General features: G+C 46.7%; 11 protein-coding genes across 11 annotated transcripts; 6 read left to right on the top strand and 5 right to left on the bottom strand.

The window, feature by feature from the left end:
• Positions 1-1,083: 1,083 nt before the first annotated feature.
• N7469_005281 (uncharacterized protein) lies at positions 1,084-3,335 on the top strand (the record flags this gene model as incomplete). Its single annotated transcript, XM_056644201.1, has 7 exons — positions 1,084-1,263; positions 1,329-1,632; positions 1,684-2,101; positions 2,178-2,512; positions 2,562-2,630; positions 2,765-2,799; positions 2,874-3,335. The coding sequence occupies 7 exons, from the start codon at positions 1,084-1,086 to the stop codon at positions 3,333-3,335; spliced, it is 1,803 nt and encodes a 600-aa protein (XP_056501015.1).
• A 539-nt stretch (positions 3,336-3,874) lies between these two features.
• Positions 3,875-4,519, bottom strand: N7469_005280 (DUF3602 domain-containing protein; the record flags this gene model as incomplete). Its single annotated transcript, XM_056644200.1, has 5 exons — positions 3,875-4,015; positions 4,086-4,208; positions 4,266-4,335; positions 4,387-4,417; positions 4,477-4,519. The coding sequence occupies 5 exons, from the start codon at positions 4,517-4,519 to the stop codon at positions 3,875-3,877; spliced, it is 408 nt and encodes a 135-aa protein (XP_056501014.1).
• A 744-nt stretch (positions 4,520-5,263) lies between these two features.
• N7469_005279 (putative mitochondrial phosphate carrier protein) lies at positions 5,264-6,768 on the bottom strand (the record flags this gene model as incomplete). Its single annotated transcript, XM_056644199.1, has 6 exons — positions 5,264-5,336; positions 5,410-5,429; positions 5,482-5,827; positions 5,928-6,181; positions 6,247-6,411; positions 6,475-6,768. The coding sequence occupies 6 exons, from the start codon at positions 6,766-6,768 to the stop codon at positions 5,264-5,266; spliced, it is 1,152 nt and encodes a 383-aa protein (XP_056501013.1).
• Positions 6,769-7,331: 563 nt separating this feature from the next.
• Positions 7,332-7,944, top strand: N7469_005278 (putative cystathionine beta-synthase (beta-thionase); the record flags this gene model as incomplete). The annotated part of the gene is made up of 2 exons (XM_056644198.1): positions 7,332-7,440; positions 7,514-7,944. The coding sequence occupies 2 exons, from the start codon at positions 7,332-7,334 to the stop codon at positions 7,942-7,944; spliced, it is 540 nt and encodes a 179-aa protein (XP_056501012.1).
• A 2,410-nt stretch (positions 7,945-10,354) lies between these two features.
• Positions 10,355-13,777, bottom strand: N7469_005277 (DEAD/DEAH box helicase; the record flags this gene model as incomplete). The annotated part of the gene is made up of 1 exon (XM_056644197.1): positions 10,355-13,777. The coding sequence occupies one exon, from the start codon at positions 13,775-13,777 to the stop codon at positions 10,355-10,357; it is 3,423 nt and encodes a 1,140-aa protein (XP_056501011.1).
• A 533-nt stretch (positions 13,778-14,310) lies between these two features.
• N7469_005276 (vacuolar ATPase assembly integral membrane protein VMA21) lies at positions 14,311-14,756 on the top strand (the record flags this gene model as incomplete). The annotated part of the gene is made up of 3 exons (XM_056644196.1): positions 14,311-14,405; positions 14,463-14,554; positions 14,608-14,756. The coding sequence occupies 3 exons, from the start codon at positions 14,311-14,313 to the stop codon at positions 14,754-14,756; spliced, it is 336 nt and encodes a 111-aa protein (XP_056501010.1).
• A 391-nt stretch (positions 14,757-15,147) lies between these two features.
• On the bottom strand, positions 15,148-16,536 carry N7469_005275 (tRNA-dihydrouridine(20) synthase (NAD(+)); the record flags this gene model as incomplete). Its single annotated transcript, XM_056644195.1, has 1 exon — positions 15,148-16,536. The coding sequence occupies one exon, from the start codon at positions 16,534-16,536 to the stop codon at positions 15,148-15,150; it is 1,389 nt and encodes a 462-aa protein (XP_056501009.1).
• An 808-nt stretch (positions 16,537-17,344) lies between these two features.
• Positions 17,345-18,678, top strand: ipp1 (inorganic diphosphatase IPP1; the record flags this gene model as incomplete). Its single annotated transcript, XM_056644194.1, has 3 exons — positions 17,345-17,716; positions 17,848-17,967; positions 18,109-18,678. Coding segments are annotated over 3 exons (1,062 nt in total), but the record flags the coding sequence as incomplete, so codon positions are not given.
• Positions 18,679-19,122: 444 nt separating this feature from the next.
• Positions 19,123-19,443, bottom strand: N7469_005273 (mitochondrial 54S ribosomal mL53 protein; the record flags this gene model as incomplete). The annotated part of the gene is made up of 1 exon (XM_056644193.1): positions 19,123-19,443. The coding sequence occupies one exon, from the start codon at positions 19,441-19,443 to the stop codon at positions 19,123-19,125; it is 321 nt and encodes a 106-aa protein (XP_056501007.1).
• Positions 19,444-20,006: 563 nt separating this feature from the next.
• N7469_005272 (putative protein transport membrane glycoprotein Sec20) lies at positions 20,007-21,302 on the top strand (the record flags this gene model as incomplete). Its single annotated transcript, XM_056644192.1, has 4 exons — positions 20,007-20,323; positions 20,416-20,666; positions 20,727-20,903; positions 20,983-21,302. 4 exons carry the CDS (start codon positions 20,007-20,009, stop codon positions 21,300-21,302), a joined length of 1,065 nt encoding a protein of 354 aa, XP_056501006.1.
• A 261-nt stretch (positions 21,303-21,563) lies between these two features.
• N7469_005271 (replication factor C subunit 2) lies at positions 21,564-22,920 on the top strand (the record flags this gene model as incomplete). The annotated part of the gene is made up of 3 exons (XM_056644191.1): positions 21,564-21,679; positions 21,743-22,694; positions 22,759-22,920. The coding sequence occupies 3 exons, from the start codon at positions 21,564-21,566 to the stop codon at positions 22,918-22,920; spliced, it is 1,230 nt and encodes a 409-aa protein (XP_056501005.1).
• Between the last annotated feature and the right edge of the window lie 1,841 nt (positions 22,921-24,761).

The raw sequence follows: 24,761 nt of genomic DNA, 5'->3' as shown, positions 1-24,761 counted from the left end.
AGGGTGATACTCTTTTAGTGGCTTGATTTCTTGAAATGTGCCCATAAGGGTTTGTAATCAGTGGAAATTATTTTGGGCACAGAATGGTATTGCTAAGAGCAAGAATCTTAACCTCAATAATTTGAAATTGAAAGCTTCTCCGAGAGCTGTAAATGTACTTCGTCCTACCTTGTGCGATGTCTTCAAGAATGCCCTGATGATTTCAAGCTGGTCCGAAATTGAAATTATGGGCACCTAGTGGCTTGGATAATGCCCTGAATTTATGCCAACATGTGAAAATAAGTTTAAGCTGCATCATGGCTCCAGGGGTTGCTCATAGCTTAAATATGATGTGCTGTCCTGGCATGGAGAATTGTCACAGGCTCATGTTGCATGCATTCAAGAAAGTAACGCTGATACTGGTATCACTGACCAAATCACTTGGTCATTCAATTGTAAATGTAATACAACATTGACCGAGACATGACTTTAAGCATGTATAATGCATTGCCTTGGCCTAGTGACCTGGGCCAGATACATGACAAAAAAGTATCTGGTACTTCGGTGCTTCCGTCCAAATGACCAACATCCAAATAAACTCTGCTTTCGCTGTTGAATGCGTTATTTCAGATTGCTACCACCTGGGCAAACCTATGGCTGTCGTTTTCTCGTTCTCCCCTTTCTCAACTGTTACAGCCACTGATAATGAAACTCGAAGGCCCAGATGGTCCCCAGTGGCCCACATATTTGTACCTTGCTTCTGCAGAATGTCCCGTGCCGTACCCGAGGAATATTGAATGCTTTTTCTCAAGCTGTAGCCTGTGAGTTACTCAAGGAATATTCCAATTGATCATAACAAGGTGCTGGGAAGTTGTCCCAAAGTAGTCTTGTTAAGGTAAGATGGGCCAAGCTTCAACATCGCGACTACATTCCTCGCGGAAATTTGTGGCGGTTAAGCAAGGATAACTGCAGAAGATAGAAAGATGAAGAAAATAGTTTGTTCTAGGCCATTGAGTTGGACGGTTTATATATTATTTTGCGTATCCCAGCCCTAACTCGGAGCTCTGGTAAAGCTTACGACGACTTTCATTGGGAATGCTGATCATGGCTGATCTCTTGAAAATCACTCCACTGGCCATCCACTACATTTACATTATACTTGTGTCTATGCTTGGAAGTATTGTACTGTATACTGCTAGTGCTTTGACTAAAGGTTCTCATATTCAATATGTTGATGCTTTGTTTACGTCGTTCAGTGCTACGACTGGAACTGGGTTGAATGTGGTATGTGTTGCACCTGGAGCAAATTTGCACATGGAAAGATGAACTAAGAATTGAAATCTACCAAGGTCGATCTTTCTACGCTTTCGTGTTTCCAGCAAGGAACTATCTTCGCTCTCCTTCTACTCGGCCACGCTTTTCCTATATTTGGAGTGATTTACTTCTCGCGTGCATTGTCTTTTCGATCAGCTCTGAAAGATAATATAGCCGATGCAGAGAAGGTACAAGTACCGTGGCCATCTTTTGTCCAGCAAGACGGCGCGCATTGTGAAATGGTAAAAGGATGTGATAAGCAGTTTGAGAAGGATGTTGTTTCGGTACGCTGTACCGATGAAGTAAAAGCTCGGGCCCCAGCAATTACCGTGCAAGAAGGTATTTTCTCTTCGGATTATAATACAGAATAGGCAACTTATATCTCTACAGTGATCATTGATTCACAAATTCCTGATCGGTCCAGTTTTACCGAATACAACGCCGGTCATGGCCATGCGGATATTGACAACCGAGAAAAGTTCGTTAAACGGTTCATTTGCTGGTCAAATGGCACGATACAACGAGCCACAAAACGCTTTTCCAGTACACGGTTCACCGACTATAACGACCCTGATGGAATAAAGTGCATGGCATATGGCCTTGTAGCTATTCTCATCCTGTTTTATTTCATCGGCCTTCTCATTCTGGGCTCTGTTGTTATCGGTCTTTGGTCAGTGTTTGTACGTCCTGATATTCCACTTGATAATGGGTCTTCTCCCTTGTGGGCGGGCGTATTTCTTGCTACATCTGCGATATGCAACAACGGGATGTCTCTCATCGATACTAACATGGGTCCCTACCAAAAAGAGTGAGCGCCCCTCTCTTGCTCAAAGTTATCCCCCCCCACGGGGGGAAATTTAATTGTGATACTAACACTTTCGCAGAGTCTTTCCACTTCTTGTCTGTGGGCTTCTTATTCTCGCTGGTAGCAGACTTTTCCCTTGTTTGCTCAGATCATTTATCTGGGTTATCAGAATGATATTACCAAACCGGGCGACCTGGGATCTAATCCATCAGACTTTGGATTTTGTTCTCGAACAATCCCATGACTTCTGCGTTTACTTATATCCAACTTGGCAGACATATCTTCTTTCATTTAATGTCTTGATGTGCAATGCCATCCTATGGGGTGGGTTTGAGATATCAGCCACCTATAGCGAGGAAATCAGTGCGCTTCCGCCGAAATTTCAGGTTCTAGATGGATTGTTTCAAGCATTGTGTAAGGCTTCCTGGTGGTCAAAAACTTATTTTAGCTAATGATGGTACAGCGGTGCGAAGTGGTGGATTTTCGGTTGTGGCTTTTGATAGACTGCCACAGGGATTGCTCATTTTATACAGTACGTATCCCTTCCGACATGAGATTATTTTCTTGGAGATGCCTTTCCCTAACTGATTCGCAACTAGTTCTCATGATGGTAAGAATGGACCTGTTACCAAAGTCAGTGTCAATGCTGACATTTCCGGAATCTAGTATTTTTCGACTTTTCCCGTTTCTGCCACCGTCAGGTAAGATAGCTCTCAGGGTATATATGTATTAGAACCCAGAACTAAGATTCAATAGCAGCGCCGATTTGGTACAGCCCTTTTCTAAAGATACGCGTCAACAAAGCTCCTTCATCCCAAATCTCTCGATATTCCCCCTCGCTCGCTCGGTTGGCCAAAAGATCTGGTCCCAATTCAATTCGGATATTCAATGGCTTGGTTTCGCTACCCTTCTCATAAGCATCATTGAGTCGGATCATTTCCGGAACGACCCATTGGCCTTTTCGACATTCAAAATTATATTCGAGACTGTCTCTGCATACAGCTGTGTCGGTGTGAGTATTGGTTATCCTGGCCAGAGCTATGCCTTTTGCGGATCGTGGCACGCGTTGAGCAAGTTAGTTCTTATTGCTGTTTCTTTGCAAGGAAGACATCGTGGTCTAGCTTCGAGTTTGGATACCTCGATTGCTCTTTCGGATCATTTGGATGATCAGTGGTCGCAGCATGTTCCGAAAGAGAAGGGCTGGCAACTCGAGGGAAAAGGGGGATGTGGTGTATAAACAAAACTTTCACGACTATTATGATCTTAGAAACCACTGTCAATATTGTGACTTAACTCTCGAGTTTACAGGTACATATGTATTATACTTCGAAATATACCGTTTAAATTGTTTGATCTGGTATGTGTGTGCTTTGGCCCAGTAAACTAGAATCAAGGCAATACTAATACATCAAGGGTAAGTCCTTCAGCTACGACGAAGTGTACCGTACTAATGAGGACTAGGAAATTTGTCATACCTGGCAGATGATATCTGGCTTCCAAGTTATCATCACGCAGACCAAAATGATAGGGATAGATCTGCATCCCCTAAGGCTCTGAACCCTCAAGGCATCTAGATAAACCATGTTCAGTCTTAATAAATTGGAGCTCAAAGATCAATACATTCAATACATTAATGTATATCATCGGACGCAAATGGGAATCACAATCACAACCACCGCATAACAATAAACCGTTCGTGTAGATATAGGTGGGCACCTATATCTCATCCAGAAAATAGCTCCAATACATCCATCAATCCTATATCCACCAGGAAATCTATTTGCGCCCCAACAATTTATTCTTCAATCGATCCGCAAGCCCATCATGGAGAGGACCCTTATTCTTCCGTTCCTTCTCCTTCTCCTCCTTCTCTTTCCTAGCCGCCTCATCAAGATGAACATTCCCCTGACCACCACGCTACACAAATCAGCATCATCTCTCTTTTTCACGTATTACACATTGCCAAAGATCATTAGAAATCACTCACGCCAGTGTGGTACGTCTCGTCCGTAGAATTACGAACCGCTAATTCGGGTATCATCTCCGCATCGTGCGGGACTTTGGAGGTTGGTCGAACGTGCGGTGATCCGATATTTCCTACACCGCCGCGCTGAGTCGGGTTGGATACGTTAGTTGGCTTATTCTGGTTGTAGTTGGGTTTACTTACGCCGGCTGAGTATGCGCCGTCTCCTTGGTCGCCGTAGACGCCTTCACGGACGATTTCGCCGTCAACGTATCTTTTTTTTTGTTAGCCTTTGCTAGAGTTTTGTTTTATGAGAGGTACGCACTGGGTTGAGTCGTGTCCGATGTTTCCTTGGCCTGGTACAATTAGTTGGATGCTGATCTGCGGGGTGAGACGGGGATATGCTAGGATGTACCTCCGCGGCCGTGAGAGACCATGGGTTGATCTTGTTCGGTCATTGTGAAATTACTGCGTAAATTGTGTAGATGTGGTGGTTCAGCTTGTGTGATGGGGATCGAGAGGTTTCTAGGGGCATCGATATTCGTTCAGCTTATCGCGACTGCACAAGGTGATGTACCCCAAGGGGTATGGGACTGACCAGCTACCAATAGGCGGTTAGAGATTGGAAAGTGGGACGGCGATAAGACGCAGGTACCAAGTTTGTACTTTGCGGGTGTTAAAAGTTGATTAGATCGGAGTGGGTGAAGTGGAGTTTTAGAATGGGGTCGATATAGGAGTTCGTCTTGAGTTGATGAAGAGAAGTAGAGGGGGAGATGAGAGAAGAAAAAGAAGTGACTCTACGAAGAAATCTCGGAAGACGTGACCCTGACCCGGGATGTTAAAATAGAGGCTCAACTTTGGCCTCTCCCTATTATTTCCTTTTTATCTGTTGTTGACGAGGCGATTGACTACTTCGTTTTTGCAATTCCCAGAGCATTCGATGATTTGGATTGGATGACGTCGATGATAAGATAAGACGCGGCGATTGGTTGAGGCGGTGACTAAAGATAGCGAGCTTGGCGAGAATACTTTAGTAGTTTAGTTAGTTTCTAGTCATAGTTCACGAGAATTATATCTATCAAAAGAATACATTATGAGAGGAGAGTTGATTGATGAGTTAAAGCTGAAACTAATGGCACAAAAGTATTGTTTGTAGGCTGAGAGGAAGTATGAGCTCCCTAGCATCGCCTTGAAAAACACGCCTATTTCGTCTTTTTCTCTTCCGAAGAGCCACCAGTAGTCGGGAGCCCCATGAAGATCTTGAACGAGTCGTAACTGCAAAATAGTTAGCGTAGATCTCATGAAAATTGCGACAAATGACAAAAGCAAGACGGTGGTGATCTCATACATCATCCATTGAAGACCAGTCTGAGAGATTGTTAGCACGGTTCAAAATACAATAGACTATTACAAGACATACCAAAGTCCCAACCATCACGATACGAACAGGAAGTCCATTCCACAGACCAATAAATCCGATATCTTTATAGATACGACTCATAGCAGCACCAAAGGCTTCTCCAGCCAACCGATTCGCGTTCAACTTACTGACCATCACATCTGCGGGATGTGACACTGCAGCGCACAAAATACCAGCCAGATAACCTCCAGTAAAAGCCACAGCAGTCTGTGCACCCTTATTATAATCGGATTTCTGACCAGGAAGTTTGTTATAGATCGCTTCCACGATAGTTTCGAAAGAGGCAAACTTCATCATCGTGTACGGGATCTGTCGACCCCAGAGTGGGTAAAGACCCTTGTACAACCTAGTGGGGACATTATGAGCCCTCTGAAACAGTGACAAAGCCACTAGCTATAATTCGACTACATGTCTTCAATAAGACATGTAAGTGTACATTAACTTACCCTGAGGAACCTTCTTTCGCAACAACGGCTGAAATCCCACTGAAGGTGCTGCGGAATTCGGGCGGAATAGTGGTTTGCATACGGACTTTGACCGATTCGAAGGGGCACAGAGCAATATCGGCGATTAGTTCGGCAGAGGCACTGCCAGCGAGATAAATGGCAGTTTTGTACTTCTGAGCATTTTCTGGTCCGACAAGATCGCTGTAGAACTTCTTGAAGTACTCATATCCACCATATTTGAATGCTCCTTGGGCCTGGAACGAACTTCGTTAATAGCCTGGAGGATAATTGCACATACAACGGGAATATATATGCTTACACTGTATCCGAGGAAAGTAGGACCCCAGCCGGTGAAGACACCCCGAATACCCTCGACAGCACGGATCTTGCTGAATGCTTGGGTATTGCTGCTGTAAAGCTTGGAATCGACTTGACGGCGGCACTTGATCAAGTCCAATGGGGTAACGGCAGTGTGAGTAACACCCTACATGTAGATGATATGGTCAGTGATTAGGCGTATGCACTTGTCAGATCAAGGTTCACCAACACAGGCCAACATTCCGCCCACAGTACAGGCGGCATAATATCTAGCAGACCAAGGCTCGATCTTGCCAGTTTTCTGTTGGGCCTTTTCACTTGCGAGCTCAAACTCCCTAGCAGCCTCTTTGCCAATGGCTTCCGCCTTGGTCTTTGCATCGTCGATTGCGCTCCAGGCTTGGAAAGGCTCGCGGCGTTTGGAGACAATGAGACCTTGCGCCGGGCCAAAGTCTTGTTTCAACTTCAGATCACCCAGTGGGTGCTGAGTAGCCAGTGAAGCGACTGCCGACTCGGAAGGTAGCATATTGGCTCTGTTTACTGCGTACAGTACATATAGAAACGCCTTGATCAGCGCGGGTCACCAAAAGTGGAGCACGCCGGACGCAGCGATCGTACCGTCCGACTCCACCTATTCAGGACATTAGTCACTTACTGGGTAATTGAGGTCGAATTCAAGAAGAGATTGTAGTTCAAGAGGAATGAAACTGAGTTGAGGAATGAAGGTTGCATATAAAGCACCGAGGAAGTCCGATAACCCCGAAACTAAACTAGCCCCCCCCCCCCCCCCGGCCTCCAGAAACACCGAATTGCTGGCCGAAGTGACGTAGCGGATAGTCGGGCTTGGCGCGGCAGAAAGAGGAAAAAGGCGCAAAAAATGAACTTCAACTCCACACGCTCTCGTCCTGGTCATTCTTCACAGGTAGTACCTTGCATAGATTGATACAGCAGTGGATTGCTTAATCGCTACTACTCTCCGTCTAACATATACAGTTGTCATCATCACATCGTCTCTGTTGCCCGCCCAACGATCAACAACTCCTCGAAACACCCCCACCAAACCCCGCGGAGGAGCGAAACTACGACACAATGGCTTCCTACCTGTCTGGCAGTGAAGCCTACAATCGTGAGAATGATGTCTCAGCCCACGCAAATGCAGCTCAGCAATCACCATGGGCCAATAAGTACCGAGGAGTGAGTCATTTCCTATCAGATATGCAGTGCAAAAAGCTTTCATCGCAATTCATTGCTAAAACTTTCCAAATCACCAGGCCACAGTCGAAGATCTCGATCCCCCCCCCCCCTCTCTGTCTCTCCTAACAGTCCCATTGACGCCGCTCTCATGGCCGCTTATGAACGCGATTACACCCATCTCACTGTCATCTCTGCTACTTCGCGATCTCTCCTGGGTTACTTGAGCATTCCCCGTCTAAAGGAGCTCATTCAAAGTGGTACCGTCAATGGAGGTGACCCGGTCTCTGCTGCTATGCAGCGCTTCAACCGTAAGCGTGGGATCTACAAGGTCATTACTATGGAGACTCCATTGGAGGAATTGGAGCAATTCTTCGAGAGCCAGACTGGTCCTAATGGTGATCAGCGGGAGAAGCAGCAGTTTGCCGTGGTGACAGATGCTGCGCGCAAATTCGTGCTTGGTGTTGCTACTAAGGCTGATTTGGAGGAGTTTGTTAAACGACGACCTTGAATTTGAACTGCTATTATCAAGATGACAAAGCATTCCGGCGTCTCTTTTCCGATCTAGTTACTTGGATCTTGGGCATTTCTTTTTCCTTTTGTGTTTTCTTTTTCCTTCTTTTTTCCCCTTTTTTTTATAAACCCCCCTATCTATTCTTTACTGGAGTGCAATATTGCCTTCAACATGGACAATTATATTGATATCTTTTAACATTTATCAAGCAAGGAACAGTCACGATGGGGTAATATTATCGTTGGATGGATTTGATGCGACTGCCAGGTCTCTATTTTCCATCTCTTTCTCAACATCAGAAATCATTGAATGAATTCAGAGTTCATGACCAACCAGTCTTATAGGCCTTTTGTCCAATACAGGCCCTCAACTCTAATTAAATATGCCGAGTCGACCGGGTCTACTAAATGGACACTTTGAGCGAATACATACTGACTGCAGATACTCTTCATAGTGAAATGAGTCATAGGGAATACAATCCTCAAAATGTATTAGGCACTGGGTATTATATTGTACTACTGAAGGGGAAAATGTTTGGCAATAATAATATTGAAAGTACGGCAGATGTACCAGGGGAGCTTGAGCTCAGTCGCATTGACTGTACTGGCGTGCTTGCCTTCACTCCCACTTCCATTCGTTCCTTTTCCTCTTTCCTCCTCCTTTCTTCCACCATCTCTCTCACCTCTCGAATTTCAAAAATTTCCAGACATATCGTCTTACTCTTGCTATCCTCGACTATCCGAACTTCATTGTTTCTGCTGGAAATGGCTCAGAACACCACGGCTTCTTCTCTGCTCACTCTCTCAACCGAGATACATCTCCTGATTATCGACTGTTGTGACCATGCTTCACAATATTGGCTATCACAAACATGCCGGACCTTCAGAGCAATGGATCCAGTAAAGCCGCTCCTCTTCTGCGACGAAGCGGGACGTTCAAAGACCTTGCTTCTAAGAGATATGGAACGCTGACCAAAGTAAGTGTCATCGAAAGGGAAGAAGTTCTCAGTCGCGGATTTATAATTTCACTAACAGCTTTCTATAATTCTAGGAACAGGGGGAAATTCGGTTGTGATCAATGCTTCAGACTTCGCCCTCAATCAAAGTTTGGAAAGATCCATCCACCCCCTTTCTGTTTACCTTACAATTCATACTGCTGTTTCGATTGCGAAAAAAGATCTTAGACAGCCTTCAACCTACATTAGTGCCACTGATGTTCCTACTGCACTTTGCATGATCTGTCGCGAGTGGAGACAATCTGGGTATTATTGCATACGTTGTTACGCCTGTGAAAGCTGCATATCAAGACAGGGAATTGGTGTTATTTGCGGCTGACATCCTGATGGTACTTTCCACTGCCCTATGGTGGAGTTACCGAACCTGGGTCCCCTCATATGGTTGTGGACCTTGTTACAGGTGAGACCACAAGTTCTTCGTGCAATCCCGTCGGGAGATGTGGATGGACTGGTCGGAGCTGAGGGTGTTGAGTAAAGAGCTAAGGAAGTGACCAATGTCAAGTATGTCGTATAACGGCTTCTCCGAGGTTTTCATCAGGATTACCGAGCTCTGCACACTCGATCTGGGTATTCAAAGGGACATTGGATACTGATGTTGACTTTTGTGTTGAGTATGTAGTTGAATCTATTTATCCATGGTAGAAGCATGGCCAATCTTCATACTAGCTTGGCCAAGCCATATCGCCCAGCACCTTTAGATACCATCTAACTACAGTGCCCTAACATTAGTTTGAAACCTACTCTTATTTCTGCCGTTCTACAGTTCTTTCCACCGTATCCGACTGCTGTCAGTCATATTAGCATTACACTGTGGGATAAATTCAATACCCATGATATTAGTTTCTGACCTTGAGATGATATAACCCGGCATATTATTATTTGTTGTTCTTGGAATAAGCGCATCCAACCATCTTGATATCATATCATGATATCTAAGAGACATTCAAAAGAAATCATAACAAAAATAGCCAGAAATCTTGACTGAGATTACATAAATTATGTGACAGAACTCGAACAAATCAATCAATTGTATATTCGGTTAGGTTCGGAAGAATAACTGACCAAGCAATGGAGAGTGTAATTTTTATAAAACAACACTTCGTTGACTGCGCCGATTGCAGCTATAAAGTGCCAGAGTACGTCGAATTTTGATTCTCGAGAGCAAAAGCCTCGGGGGGTACTTCACTAATGTAGTGCTTCTAGTAAATGCGATAAAACGGCGGGAACAAAAAATCTGAAAAATTTTGAATGGCTTATGCATTAGTTGCTGTTTATGCAGTCTATCTAATAGAATATTCAACATGACGCCAATCTGCGATTATACAATCAAACAGAAATAAAAAACAAATAACTTATTCATGGAATGGTAACTCCAAATCCATGCATATCATATCATGCTCCATTGACCTTCTCTCCATCCTCTCCATCTTTTTTCTCCTGATCAAATCCATCAAGGACCATTTTCTCAACAATATTCATTCCCTTCTCCTCCGCCTTCCCACCATCCTCATCACCGGCAACGGCCTGGTCCAGAGCTAACTTCGTCTGACCAAGGGCATAAATCTGCTCCTCGATCGTACCCCGCGTAACGAAGCGGTAGACTTCGACTTCACGGGTCTGTCCGACGCGGTGAGCGCGGTTCTCGGCTTGGACGTCTTCTTGGGGATTGAATGATGAGTCGAAGATGACTACTTTGTTTGCACATGCTAAGTTGATACCTGCACCACCAGCTTTCGTTGAGAGCAGGAAGACGGGGATTTCGGTGTTTTCGTGGAAAGCATCGAGGATAGATTGTCTGTCTTCGACATTGGTGCGACCATCAAGTCGAACGAATTGGATGTGTAATGTTTCCAGGACGTTTTCCAGAATATCCATGACCATTGTGAATTGTGAGAAGACTAGTGATCTGTCGCCGTTGGCGATGAAGCGGGTAAGGAGTTCGCGGAGTTGATCGACCTTGCCTGAGTCCATCCATTCCTCTTTTTGAAGCTTGAATTTACCCAAGCTGCGTGGATGAGCCAAGCACATCTGATGGCATTCGAAGTCATTGTATGGTTGGAGTTCCTGGAAGATGACTTCAGGGTCCGAATTTGACCACATTTCTTCCTTGAGACAGGCGGTCGACATTTTGCGGAGAACAGAATCATTGTATACTCGGCGACGGAGGAGAGGGTGGATGGCTGCTTGGCGGAGTTTCATAAGGATGTTGGCTGATTTAGAGCCGGTCTTGACGCCATTTGCACGGTCGAGGAGGAGTTTGCGTACGCCCTCTCTTTCGTGATCATAGATGGCCTGCTGAGATGGCTTCATTTCACAGTATTGCACGTGGGCATGCTTGGCTGGTAGGTCGATGACTTGGTGCTTTTTACGGCGTAAGACGAATGGCTTCAGCATTGATTTGGCACGCTCGATACGCTGAGCAGACAGTAGAGTTGCATGTGACTCGTCTGTGGTTTTGGCCTTGTTGGAAAAGACAGCATTCAAATCTTCTTTATGTTCCTTGAAAACGCTCGGCAGAATGAATCCAAGGAGAGACGCCAGCTCCTGCAGATTGTTTTGAAGAGGCGTACCTGTGAGGAGAAGACGGAAACGAGCAGGGATGCGAATTAGTTTTTCATACAGTTGAGATTGGTGATTCTTCAACATGTGTCCTTCATCGTACACGCAAACAGAGAAGTCCATTTCACGGAGGAATTTAGAATCGACCTTTGCCTTTGCAATGGTATAAGTGGTAATAATAACGTTCACGCTTTCTGGATCATCCTCAAGGCTGTCTTCAATCTGCTGTCGAATCTCCGCGCGCATATTTTGACCAGCATAGTAGGGGAAGACATTCAGAGTCGGACAGAACTTTTTGAATTCACGCAGCCAGTTCTCAATGGTCGACGCAGGAACCACAACCAGATGAGGTCCTTTGGTCCCTTTTTCAAAAAGATGAGCTAGAAAGGCGATAACTTGGCAAGTCTTTCCCAGACCCATGTCATCTGCCAGGATACAACTCAACTCTTTCTCAAACAAAAGTGATAACCAGTTAATTCCAACGATCTGATAATCTTTCATCTCAAGATCCTCCGACATGATTGAGGGTTGAGTGATGAACTGCGAATTCTTCGGCTTACGCGAGGAAGCCACCGGCACATCATCCTCGGAGTCGTTGCTGGTTGGCGATTGGCGATTCGAGGAGGGCGTTGCTATACCAGAATCATGCGAATTGACCATAGATGTGAGTTCAAGCTCGCCGTCACGTTTGCCAAACATATCAACGCCCCATTTCTTCATCTCATTGGCAACCGGGCGACCTAACCCTTCGCATTCTGCCACGAGAGCATCGATAGCCAAGTAGCCGGTCCACATTTCCATGCATTTATCCACAACTTTGTCACCAATTGCTTTGGGCTGCTTGCGAGGCCGACCCTTCGGCTTGGCTGATTCATCAGCGGGTGCTTGTATAGTGCGAACCTCAGAGAGGTAGCGGAATGGACGATGAGATGTAATGAGCTCCGCGGTTTCTTGTGGAATTGATGCGATATCGGCAAGGTCGTGGACGTTACAGGTGTTGAAGAACTTGAGAACTTTGGCCTCTAACCCAGTATCATCCGCATTCTGAACTTGTATATCTGAGTCATCAGAGTCGGACATTGCTGCCTCGGGCGACTCTGAGCGGCTCGGTTCCCGGCGTCGGCCTTTTTGTAGTCGGCCACCCTTCTTTTGCGGTGGCGGAGAAGAAGTGATAGGTATGGGGGTCGCGGCGGAAGAATCGCCAGATGGCGAGCCACGATTCTTTGGGCCTCGAATCAGACGACCACGGGGCTTTGATCCCTCAGTGGGTTGGTCGCGCTGGATCGGCGGTCTGTTCAAAGAAGCCCATTTATCTTGAATTGTACCACGGGCTTTTATCTGTTGCTTGGCCATAGGCGCTGGGATCGATTGCTGAGGGGCGGCCATACTCAGTTCATCTTCTGAGGACTCAATCACCAGTACGTCATTGCTGTGGGAAAGTCGATCCAAAGCAATATCGTAGTTTCCATTCACCTCAAGGAGCGCATCCACGCAATCCTGGACTGATCTTCGGGGCAACACGTTCCGAATTCGATTGACCTTGATCTGTAGACGGTAATCTTCAATCTGATCGACTGCAGTATATCTCGGTACCACCGGCTGAGCGCGAGAAGGTCCATCCTGTCGCACCTTCTTGGTGGCAACGCCCTTAAAACCATTTGTCGGTGGACTCATTTGATCTGCCGAACGTTTGATGCCATTCGATTTGGGATCATACATGGCAGATGATGTAATTTCTCGAAACCGATCCATTGTGTTTGCTTCCGGTCGTACTGGCGACTCTGCGACCTTTTCTTTCTCTGGACTTCGGGAAGCCTTGGCGAACATTGCGGGTTTGATGTCTGTCCTTTGAGCCGAAGGGTTGTCTTCTTCATCAGATGAACCACCTCGATAAGTAGGACCGTCTTCCAGGTCAAAAACAGGGGTTCGCTTTGCCGGACCGAGGGATGTTGCAGGGGATCGAAATTGTGTCCCAGAAGGGGCCATGAGCGAGGACAAAATACCACCGGTGGGTCGGCGCGGTGGTGAATGTGCGGGGGCTGTTGGTGAAGAAGCGGCGACTTGCACCACTGAAGCAGGAGGGTTTGTATACGGTAAATCAACCAATTGTGTCGGTTGTGTTAATCTTTGCGACGGGGTCAGAGTATGCGCTCCGACGGGGACAGTGGCAATCGTATCGTGATGGTCTTCGTCGTCGGGATCGCCAGGTGCAGATTTCCTATCCCTTACGGGAGTATTAGGGACTGAATCATGCATTGTGCAAATACAGAATCTATCGTCAGACCCTCAATTCCAACAGTTCACCCGCCTCCTGTCAATTCGCCAGGATTCGCAGAACAGAAACATTTGCACTTTTTCTGCCGGCGGACACGCGCCGACGCGCGACCATCACGTGAACTTATACTGCCCGAATGGGATAGTCAAGGAAATTGAATTGAGTGAACAATTGGTTGGTAGAAGTGAGATGGAAGTTGTAACTTATCAAAATCAGATAAAGGGCTGGATAGATTAGCTCAATTGTTTTTATCATTAAGGGTTCTTTGAGAGAACCCTTAATAAATATAAATTTAACGAAATACAATTGGTGACGCGCTGGTCACCATGTGACCAGTTTGATGTTCTCCGCAATAGTTATACAAGCTCCATTTCCATCTCCAGCTCCAGCTCCATCTCCCCCAATCAAAACTCCAAGCTCTATCTATCAAATCTTTGTCCATACAACTGATCAACAAGATATCTTCTAAGGCAATCATCCAGGATATTTGTTCTTTAGCTACCCTATCTCCAACATGTCCGCCCGTAAACCCCACGGTCAGAGCTATGCCGACGTTGCCGCCAAACCTCCACCAAAGAGCGACTCCAACGTGACTCCAGCTGTTCCAAGGTATACACAGTCCAAATCACCAAGTAGTAGGTTACATGAGCTAAAATGTATCTCCAGTGATGTGATATTCAAGTTGCTCGCTTTCACAGCAGCCATGGTAGTTGGCCCCATTGGCATGTACTTTTTGACAGTCAACACTATCTTCGGAGGTATGTATCAAACCCATTTTTGTACAATGGTTTCACCATATCAGGACTAACAGAGCCTGATCTAGGAAACCCAACATATGCCGGAATTCTGGCGGCAGTTACAGCCAACGTGGTTTTATTCGCTTATATCTACGTTGCCTGGAAAGAAGATCAAGGGGATAGAGAAGAAGCTTCCAAGGCCAACTCAAAGAAAGCACAGTAAAAAGCAGAGATAAGGCGTCAGGAGCGTTTAGTATCTAATATATTTCGTGTCTCAATTAAATCATTTGATTGCGAGCTTTGGGTAATCCGGTTTGGGGTATTCAGTCAATTCTCGTTATCATAATGAACAAGTCCCACATTAATTTTACAACCTTATTCAATGCAATTCTAATAGAAAATAAAGCGTCTTCAGATCGAAAGTGAGTATTTCAGCACCGTATTCCATCTATTACTTATGTATATTTTGGGAATCTATGAACAAATCTCAATGCAGAAAACAACCATTTTCAAAAACCAGGCTATGCAGAAACAGCAAGAGGGGAATATGATCTGTGCAAATGAAATGAAAAAGCAAGCGTGGCCAATCTCCAAGATTTCTGGTGATATTGCGCCTAGGCAGTTACCTCAGACTGAGGAATAGCCTGAGGAGCGGGAATCGAAGCATCCGGAGCGGATTTCTCGAGATCAGCCTTTGTAGACTTATTCGCGTCAGGAATGGAGGAAGTACGAATAGGTCCACCAGTGTGAGCAGGTTGGGATGTAGACTTTGATCTGGCCGAATTTCCACCAGCAGCACGGGCAGATTCACTTTGCATAGCATTTTGCACAGCCTTGGAACGAGGCTGTTCTTCACCGGGGGCGGAAGACCATTTATTTGTCAGATCTAGAATCTCATCCACGCTCGCGGCGTGAGCGAGTAGATCGTCAAAACCGAGTTTCCGACAAAAATCAAGGTATGTCTTGCACTGCTTTGCCTCGGCGAATGCCTTGTCCTTACCGGGTATCAACATATTGAGTAGGTACTTTGTGTTACCGAGTTTGTTCTCGCTTTCCAGGCAGAACTTCATATACTCGTACACGACTTCCCTCCAAGGCGCAAGCCCACCGTCAGCTTTGGAGCGGAAACAGGAGGAGTTTGCTTCGGCGGATGTAGCAATCATCGCTCCGTCGACGCCGAATTCTTCCATCAGAGCTAATCCATGATCACGAGACTCCACGTCCCCATTCATCACGCATGGAACACCAGCTTCATGGCAAATGTCTCTGACCATGCGGAGCTGGTCACGAATAGCACGTTCGCGGGGCCGCATTGGAGTCGTGCGGCAGTGGACGGTTAGACCAGTGATACCGGTACGAACAAGTCGGGTAACGAGGGCAGAGGTGAGTTCAGGTGTTTCGAGTATGCGGATCTTAACAGAGATACCAATCTGATAAGGTTGGCCAACTTCCCGGACGAGAGCTTCCAGAATTGAAACGAGCTTATCCGGGGTTCGTAGGAGGGCAGCACCCATGCCACCGCTGGTACTGAAAGGCTTCGGACATCCAGAGTTGAGATCGATGCCAGAAACGTCTGCGGCGACTACTTTGGCAGCTTGAACAGCGAGATCGGGGTTCGCAGAGCCCATTTGGAAGACGAGTTTGCCCTTTTCGCGGACGGGGTCTAGTCTGTAGATTACGGATGGCTTTGCGGTTTTCTCGACTCGACCGCCGTTAGAGGGGATGCGGGTCCATTCAATAGTGCCATTTCGAGGGTTCACGCGTCGTTCGGCGCCGATGAGGGAACGGTCAATTGTTTCTGGGCCCCAAACGAGGTCGGCGCCGTATTTGAGAGCGAGGAGGCGCGAGGGTAATTCGCCGGAGCGTACCATCGGGGCAAGGACGATCTTGCCGCGGTAGTCGACGCCGTTGGGAGGAATGGGGACGCGCGGTACATTGGCGAGCGAGGAGGTAGTCGCAGCCGCAGCCGCGGGGGTAGTGATATTTTCGACGAGAGAAGCCATGGCGGAGCGAAATAGACGGATCATAGCATGTCGAGGGGAAGTTGAATCTGTCTGGGGTTCTTTTTTTTCTCCAGGGTCTCTGTAAGTGGCGGCGTTCGGCCAGGCCCGGTATCACGTGGAGATAAGAAATGATAAAAACAGTTTGCAAATTTGAAAACAAACTTTGCAATTTTCAATTTGAGCGGGAGAAAATTGCAATTGCGGTGCCCCACCGGCCAAACCCTAATTTAAAACGAGAAACAGAAAAAGATCGGGATATTTCCACAATAAAAAAGTATTGCGCAATCAGCCCACTTCTATACTGTCCATGGTACTTTGTACAGGAAACCCGGTGTACACACAGGTCTGCGCAGGATGTTTCAAGGAAGATTGGTTTTAGCCGATATCGGCTCGCCCTGGCGATGATGGATACCTGTCTGGAGTACATGCAGTACGCATACGTCGTGTAGTCAACCGTGGTATATATACATCAGCTGTCATATTTATGTACAAGTAGTCAGTGGCACGAGACCACCCTAAATGGGATAAAGTATACTAACTAATTAAAATCCTTCATACGTAATTGTCATATAATCGTACATAGTAGTTTCCGATGTCGAGATGTCTGATGTATAGGCGGAACGGCAAGCTCGGCCTCCCGAAAAAAAAAAGAGACAGGGGCAGGCACAACTTAGTTGCAACATCGCCAAACAAACAACCATTACACGACACGGCACCATCATCAACAACGCCAGACCTCCAATTGATATCACGACAGACAGTATCAATTGTCAATACAGCCGACAGCTGACTCTTGACTTGCCCACAGCCTCTTGCAAATAGCCAATGGCTCTGGCCCGTTTTCCCTTGGCCCGACTGGGATTTTCTGCCTCCACCGCCTCTGTTAGGCGCACATCCGCAACGCTGGCTCCCCCCCACTTACACCCCTCCTTCCTCCTTTTCTTCCCCTCCTCTCGCAAGAGCCGCTCTTCTCTCTAGACATTTCTCTTCCACATCTCCCACCATGTCTTACACCGTCCGCAAGATTGCCCAGCCCTTCACTCTGGACCACCGTGTCTACATTGAGAAGGATGGCCAGATTGTCTCTCCCTTCCACGACATTCCTCTCTACGCCAATGCCGAGAAGACCATCTTGAACATGGTCGTTGAGATCCCTCGCTGGACTAACGCCAAGCAGGAGGTACGATAAAAGCCACCATTATATCCATATCTCATTCTTTAATATTGCAATTGGAATTTGGAATATGGGGGATACTGCCATCGACCCCGCACTTCACACAAGTATACATGCTGATTGCGTCTTCCATTTAGATCTCCAAGGAGGAGTTCCTCAACCCCATCAAGCAGGACACCAAGAAGGGCAAGCTCCGCTTCGTCCGTAACTGCTTCCCCCACAAGGGTTACCTCTGGAACTACGGTGCCTTCCCCCGCGTAAGTCATCCCATGCATATTTGCATCACCAGAAACACCACAGAAAAAGAGAGAGAGAGAGAGAGAGAGAGAGAGAGAGAGAGGAGAGAGAGAGAGAGAGAAGGTATTGAAAGACTGTATATCTAACACATCTCAATACAGACCTGGGAGGACCCCAACTCTGTCCACCCCGAGACCAAGGCCAAGGGTGACAACGACCCTCTCGATGTTTGCGAGATTGGTGAGCTGGTCGGCTACCCCGGTCAGGTTAAGCAGGTTAAGGTTCTGGGTGTCATGGCCCTGATCGATGAGGAGGAGACCGATTGGAAGGTCATTGTCATCGACGTCAACGACCCTCTTGCCGCTAAGCTCGACGACATTGAGGACGTTGAGCGTCACCTGCCCGGCCTTCTGCGCGCCACCAACGAGTGGTTCCGCATCTACAAGATCCCCGACGGCAAGCCTGAGAACCAGTTCGCTTTCTCCGGCGAGTGCAAGAACAAGAAGTACGCCGCCGATGTCATCCACGAGTGTGCCGATGCTTGGGAGAAGCTCATCACCGGCAAGGCCGCTGCCGGTGACATTTCCCTCGCTACCACCCAGACTGAGGCCTCTATCACCCCCGCCGATGCTGGCAAGGTTGCCGCCATTCCCCAGGGCGAGAACCTCCCCCCCGCCCCTATCGACGGTACCGTCGACAAGTGGTTCTTCATCTCCGGTGCCACCGTGTAAATTTTGGATACCTCTCGCTTTTAAGAATACCAACCTCAAAATTGTCAGCTCCCGCCGTGATTCTTCCGGCGGGGTATATTTGAAAGAATTGATCCTGTCGAGCGATTTTCGGCTTTCATGGAGTTTTATTATATCTTGTCTCTCCTTCATTCCTCATTGTTCCCTCGCTTCCCCCGCCCTTTACTGCTGTAGTAATCGAAGAGTATATCCCGGTAATACGATACTAATGCAATCTAGCACGAGATCATTCTGAAGTTTCCACATAAGAGTTATTTGTAAATTGGATATCAAACAAGATCGAATCAGACTATCCTCGTCTATGGAGAACAGAATATCAAAAGTTGACACAGTCAAAACGTCAAAACGAGCTAATAATATACAAGATGCAATTCCAAAAGCACACCCCCAAAAAAACCAAGATACAGTATTCACTTCCAACCTCTCTCAACCCTTCAGACTAGCCTCACGCTCCAAAAACCGCGCAACACGCGAGACTTCCTCGACGACATCGCCAATCTTAAGTCCGCGCTTGCCAACCTCAAGAGTCAATTCCTTGCCGCCCTTGAAGCCGACGGTCATGACGGGTTGTTGGGTTGAGTTTCGCGGGAGCTGCTTCACTTTGATGTCGATGTGGTTGGGGCTGCTGGTTGGTGTTGTGTTTGGTGTACGGAGGAGAGAAAGGAAGAGGCGGCAAGGTCGAGAGGCGTGAGTGAATGGGTTGAATGTTGTGCGGAGGGAGGTGATGGTGCTGAGAGGGATTGACATGGTGACAGTTGGCCGGGAAGGCTAAGGCTGGAGAAAGAAGTTAGTAATCCTGACTTTAGGAGTAAATTGAGTCGAGATAAGCGAAAGTGAAGGAATTGCAGTGTGTATATGAGGACAGTGGATGCGTACTTGGTTGATATCAAATTGAATGTTGGCTTGGAAGGTTTTTTTCTGCGGTGACACGGAGAGGAGGGCGTGGGTTGTGCAGATAATTGGATTGCGCGATGATGATTTTCGGTTAAGGCGTAATCGCACACAGTCTCCGGATCACACTTCAGTAGTAATTGATTGCGCGCTGGAAGAATTCACAATGGCAGAGTGAAGTTGGGAAATCCGGAGTTGCGGACGAAATGTTTGCTGCGGATGCAAACAGGCCGAGCCACGAGGTACATCCACACCTGGCAACTTGCGACTTCACGACGTACTGGGGTAATACTCACAAAACAATCTTGCTCTCTAACGATTTACGACCAAGTTTTCCAACACAATATTGCGTTATATTCACGAAAAGGCTTCAACCGGCGAATGCGAACTCCTCGCTACAGTGAATTTGCATCTCCAACATGTCCTCCGTAACTGCTCTTCAAACCCGCCTGAAGGAGCTATCGAATACTCTGGGCCAAATCCAACCTCTTCTCGACCGACTACGCAATTTCACTACGGCTATCGGTCAAGGAGATGAGGCGCGTCTTGAGCTTGGAGCAGAAATCCGCGCTCAGCTTAAAGAGGCTGAGGCGGAGTTCGAACTTCTGCGGGAGGAGGTGAATGCATTGAAATCGGATTCGAATAGGTGGAAGAAGTCTGCCACGGATGCGGATAAGGAGACTGAGAAGGAAAGAGTCATCTTTATGGCGGGGAGACTAGAGGATGATTTAAAAAGGTGGGTTGGGGATCTTACACACTCCTGTGACTGCGGATATAATGCATGATATGGAGGATGACTTTGGATTCGAGAATGCTGACTTTTTGCAGGCTTCCGGGAGAATTTCGACATGCTCAATTACAGGCCAAGCGTAATGCGGAAGCAGCGCAGCGCAAAGAGCGTGAGCTACTATTCTCAAGACCCCAATCACCTCCTACGAATCAACGACAGTCGACGGATAAGTTCACTCAAGATGATCTCGTACGTAATGCTTCGAATGATGTTACTTCTGCTCTGCGCAGAACCCACAACCTTATGAAGACGGAATTATCTCGCAGCCAATTCGCTCAGGAAACACTTGGTAAGGGATTGACTTCAAGAATAGAGGACGCCAGAACACTATACTGACCATATCTCTTAGAACAATCTTCCGCGGCTATCAATTCTCTTTCCGAGTCCTACAGCAGCCTCGACACTCTCATCTCTTCCTCCCGCAGTCTTGCCAACTCTCTTCTTCGTTCCCAAAAATCGGACACCTGGTACCTTGAAACAGCATTCTATATACTTCTAGGAACAATCGCCTGGTTACTCTTTCGCCGTATCCTCTGGGGGACCAACCTGGTGGTTGTTATGGCTTCCTCTCAAATTCGCCTGGAAATTTGTATTCACAATACTAGGTGCTGTTGGATTATCCCGTGGGTCGGCCGAAGTATCAGCTAGTTCCGTTGCTAGTGATATATCTGCGACTATTCAGCACACAGCTACGGCAGTTACTGGAGGAACGGTGCCAAGTGGAGTTCCTGATGCTGATGGTCATGGCGCACAACAGGACGAGGAAGATCGAGTGATTGATAAAATTGGACAAATGGTCGAGAATGGTCAGAAAGAGGACCCAAGTGTGAAACCTATCTCGCCTGAAGAAAGGGCCTGGGCTGAGCAGCAGCCTCGGAATACGAAGAAGCGGATGTGGGAGGAGGATGTGAGGGATGAGCTATAGATTACTGTATTATTATTATTATTATATCTCAAACAACAATACATTGCGACTGTGTCTCATAATTAGATCAACCGCTCGTCTCGAAGCAAATGAAGTATAAGAGCGGACCCTGATTGGTCGCGTCTAAGTGCTGCGCGTGTCACGTGGAGACGCGTTTCTTCCACCGCGGCGGACGAAGCTCGATTGCTTCATTTCCGACGACTCCAGAGAATCGCAATTCGGGGTTAAAGCCATCAAATCGACCTAATTACCAACGGAGAAATGGCTTCGAATTTTTTCAATAACAAGGCTCGTGCCGCGGCTGCTTCGAGCTCCAAGCCCAAGGCCGGTGAGGTCAAAGAAGATACAACACGGCAGCAGCCCTGGGTTGAAAAATAGTACGAATTCCTCGAGTTTCCGCACAATTCATTTCTGATTTCTGATTCTAATGAATTTATCAGTCGGCCTAAAACACTTGACGATGTCGCCGCTCAAGATCATACCACGAAAGTCCTACAACGGACCCTTCAAGCTTCTAATGTGCGCAAGATCCCGCAATCAAATCCAGCGATCTCTACCATGATATTAATGACTCGCTTCACACAGCTCCCACACATGCTCTTCTACGGACCCCCAGGGACCGGAAAAACGTCCACAATCCTCGCCCTAGCCAAATCACTCTTTGGTCCCGCCCTATACCGCTCCCGTATTCTAGAACTAAACGCTTCAGACGAGCGAGGTATCGGAATTGTCCGTGACAAGGTCAAGAACTTCGCTCGTGCCCAGCTCTCTCAACCCACCGGTCTTGACGCTGAATATCTTGCCCAACACCCGTGTCCACCTTTCAAGATCATCATCCTCGATGAGGCGGATAGTATGACCCAGGATGCGCAGTCTGCTTTACGTCGAACGATGGAGCAGTATAGTCGGATCACGCGTTTTTGCCTAGTTTGTAATTATGTTACTCGCATTATTGAACCGCTTGCTAGTCGATGCAGTAAGTTTCGATTCAAGTCGTTGGACAATTCGGCGGCTGGATTGCGGTTGGAGAATATTGCGCGGGAAGAGAATTTGAAGTTGGAAGATGGGGCTGTTGATACGCTTATTAAATGTGGAGAGGGTGATTTGCGTCGGGCTATTACTTATCTCCAGAGTGCGGCGAGATTGGTTGGTGCTGCGAAGAGTGGTGGTAAGGATGCGGATGAAGATGCTGAGATGACGGATGGTGGTGATGATGGTATCATTACTGTTCGTAGTATTGAGGAGATTGCAGGTGTTATTCCGGATAATATTTTGGATGATTTGGTGCAGGCTATGCAGCCGAAGACCTCTGGCTCGGTGTATGATGCTGTTTCGACTGTGGTGACGGATCTTGTGGCGGATGGGTGGAGTGCTACGCAGCTTGTTGGCCAGGTATGTTCTTCTTTCCTTGCGGTTATTGTCTGTTATATTGGTTAATATGTCTAATGCCTTCTAGCTATACCGGCGAGTTGTTTTCAGTGAGGGTATTCCGGACATTCAGAAAAACAAGATTGTCCTTGCCTTCTCCGAGATGGACAAGCGACTTGTTGATGGTGCAGACGAGCACTTGTCAGTCTTAGACCTGACGCTGCGCATTGCTGGTATCCTGCGGGGATGATTATTTTAGTTATTGAAAAGTGACGAATCTTTTGGGGTCAAGCATATGATCTATTTGATTGTCAGGTCCTTGAAGCTCGACAATGAGATAGATGGCGTTTTGGCTGGGTTTGACACATCGGCGTTCTGTATCTACATTTGTTAGTTGTTAAAAATGAGGATGATCATGATACCCTGGCATCTACAGTTTGGCCTTTGATTCGCATACATGAGCGTTGTATAACTATACTTCTATTGCCTAAATAGTGCTGTATTCCATTTTTGACTTGAAGTCGCCGGGTTATAATGCAGATACAGTACATACAGATACTTTATGTAGCCAAGTGCAAAAACTTTTCCGAGCCAATGAGAACCAGCAGGTCTTTAGTGCTTAACGAAATGTACAGTGATGTCAGGTGGAGAAGAGAGTGTGGTCCCCGCGGATTTACATTTGCACAGATGAGACTCGGGACTTCAACTTGAAGATAAACATATACTATTTCCCGCCGAGATATCCACCACATTAATCACCAGACTACCATACTACTTTCCATGGCAATACTACCCCGAAAATCCCTCGACAGACTTCTTTCAAACCCATCAGATTGATTTTGATACTCTATTCGGTTCATGACATCATGCCGAAGGGGGGGAATTTGGGTTCTAGCAACGTCATCTTTTCATGAAAGGAAAATGTTCTATAAAAGTCTCGACGATCCTCCTATTCCAGTTGATGATTCGTTGAGCTAACTCTGCCGTTGCTCTGTCAATCTGGTGAGCTCGTCTTAAGTGGCTTTGCGATATATATCCAGAGTGCCCGGGTTCAAGAGCACCGTGCTTTTCCCTACGTACTATTAGTAGGGTTGTGGCACAACCCCGCTAGCTTCACTACAAAATCACTGACGACAAGAAGAACTCAATCTATTCAGAACCGCAGACTACACTCTCTGCATTCACGAAGACATCTCCGTTCTTGGTAGGTACCACACTGCCGGGTTAGACCCGTTCCTCCGAAAACCCTGAGAGCGAAAAAAAAACTCTCGGAACAGACCGAAGATATGGTTCATCTAGCGGAGCCGCATCCACGGTCTGTGCCGATTTCCAGACAACAATCCGAAAATCCTTTGGCAGCTAATCTTATGCGCGGCATCTCAATCCGATACATGTTGTGATCAGCGTGAACTGATTCTCGAGTCATGTTTCCACCTGTCCCACATACATACATACAGTACAAATCTCGGAGTTTGTCCCAGCCAATGAGACTGGCGGTGAGGATCTCTACAACCATACATACTGTACATACCTATGTTACTGTGAATGTACAATGAAGTATTCAGTTGAGTCTATTTATTCTTCAATCACTCATTTGAGTTAGTCTGCTTATGATTAATTGATTGCTATTTTCATTTGGAAGTATAGAAACTCCATCGCTTGCGTCAACACTTTACAGTATACAACATACTGTACTCGAGGATATTCAAAGGCCTCTTTCGCGCCCCACTTCCTCCCAGTGGAAACATGAAAAAAAAAGAAAAGAAAAGAAAAAAATGAGCCTTGTAAGCTGTGGGGGAGTACACACGATTTGATTTTTTTTTTCTTTTCTTAGATCGATCCAGAATCTTTATTCCGCCAATGGCCGGGGATGATACCATATCTGGAACAAATAAATGTTTGGGTTGATACTCCATTTCTTGCAGTCGGTCTGTACAATTTTTCTTTTACAGTTTCCAGATCGGATTCTACGGCCCGCGGAAACCATACAAACATGATTCAGCTTGATCAAGCCCCCCCAGGTTCCACTGGAATGAAAATGTTGACCCACCAGTCTAACATCGAATCAGTAAGGCTACATACAGTATATGC

The sequence above is a fragment of the Penicillium citrinum genome (genome assembly GCF_028827155.1).
Source record: "Penicillium citrinum strain IBT 23319 chromosome Unknown utg000004l:1.0-2404223.0:1.0-2405248.0, whole genome shotgun sequence".
NCBI lineage: Eukaryota > Fungi > Ascomycota > Eurotiomycetes > Eurotiales > Aspergillaceae > Penicillium > Penicillium citrinum.
Note: the sequence above shows the minus strand (reverse complement) of the source record. Positions and strands in the feature narration are given on the sequence as shown.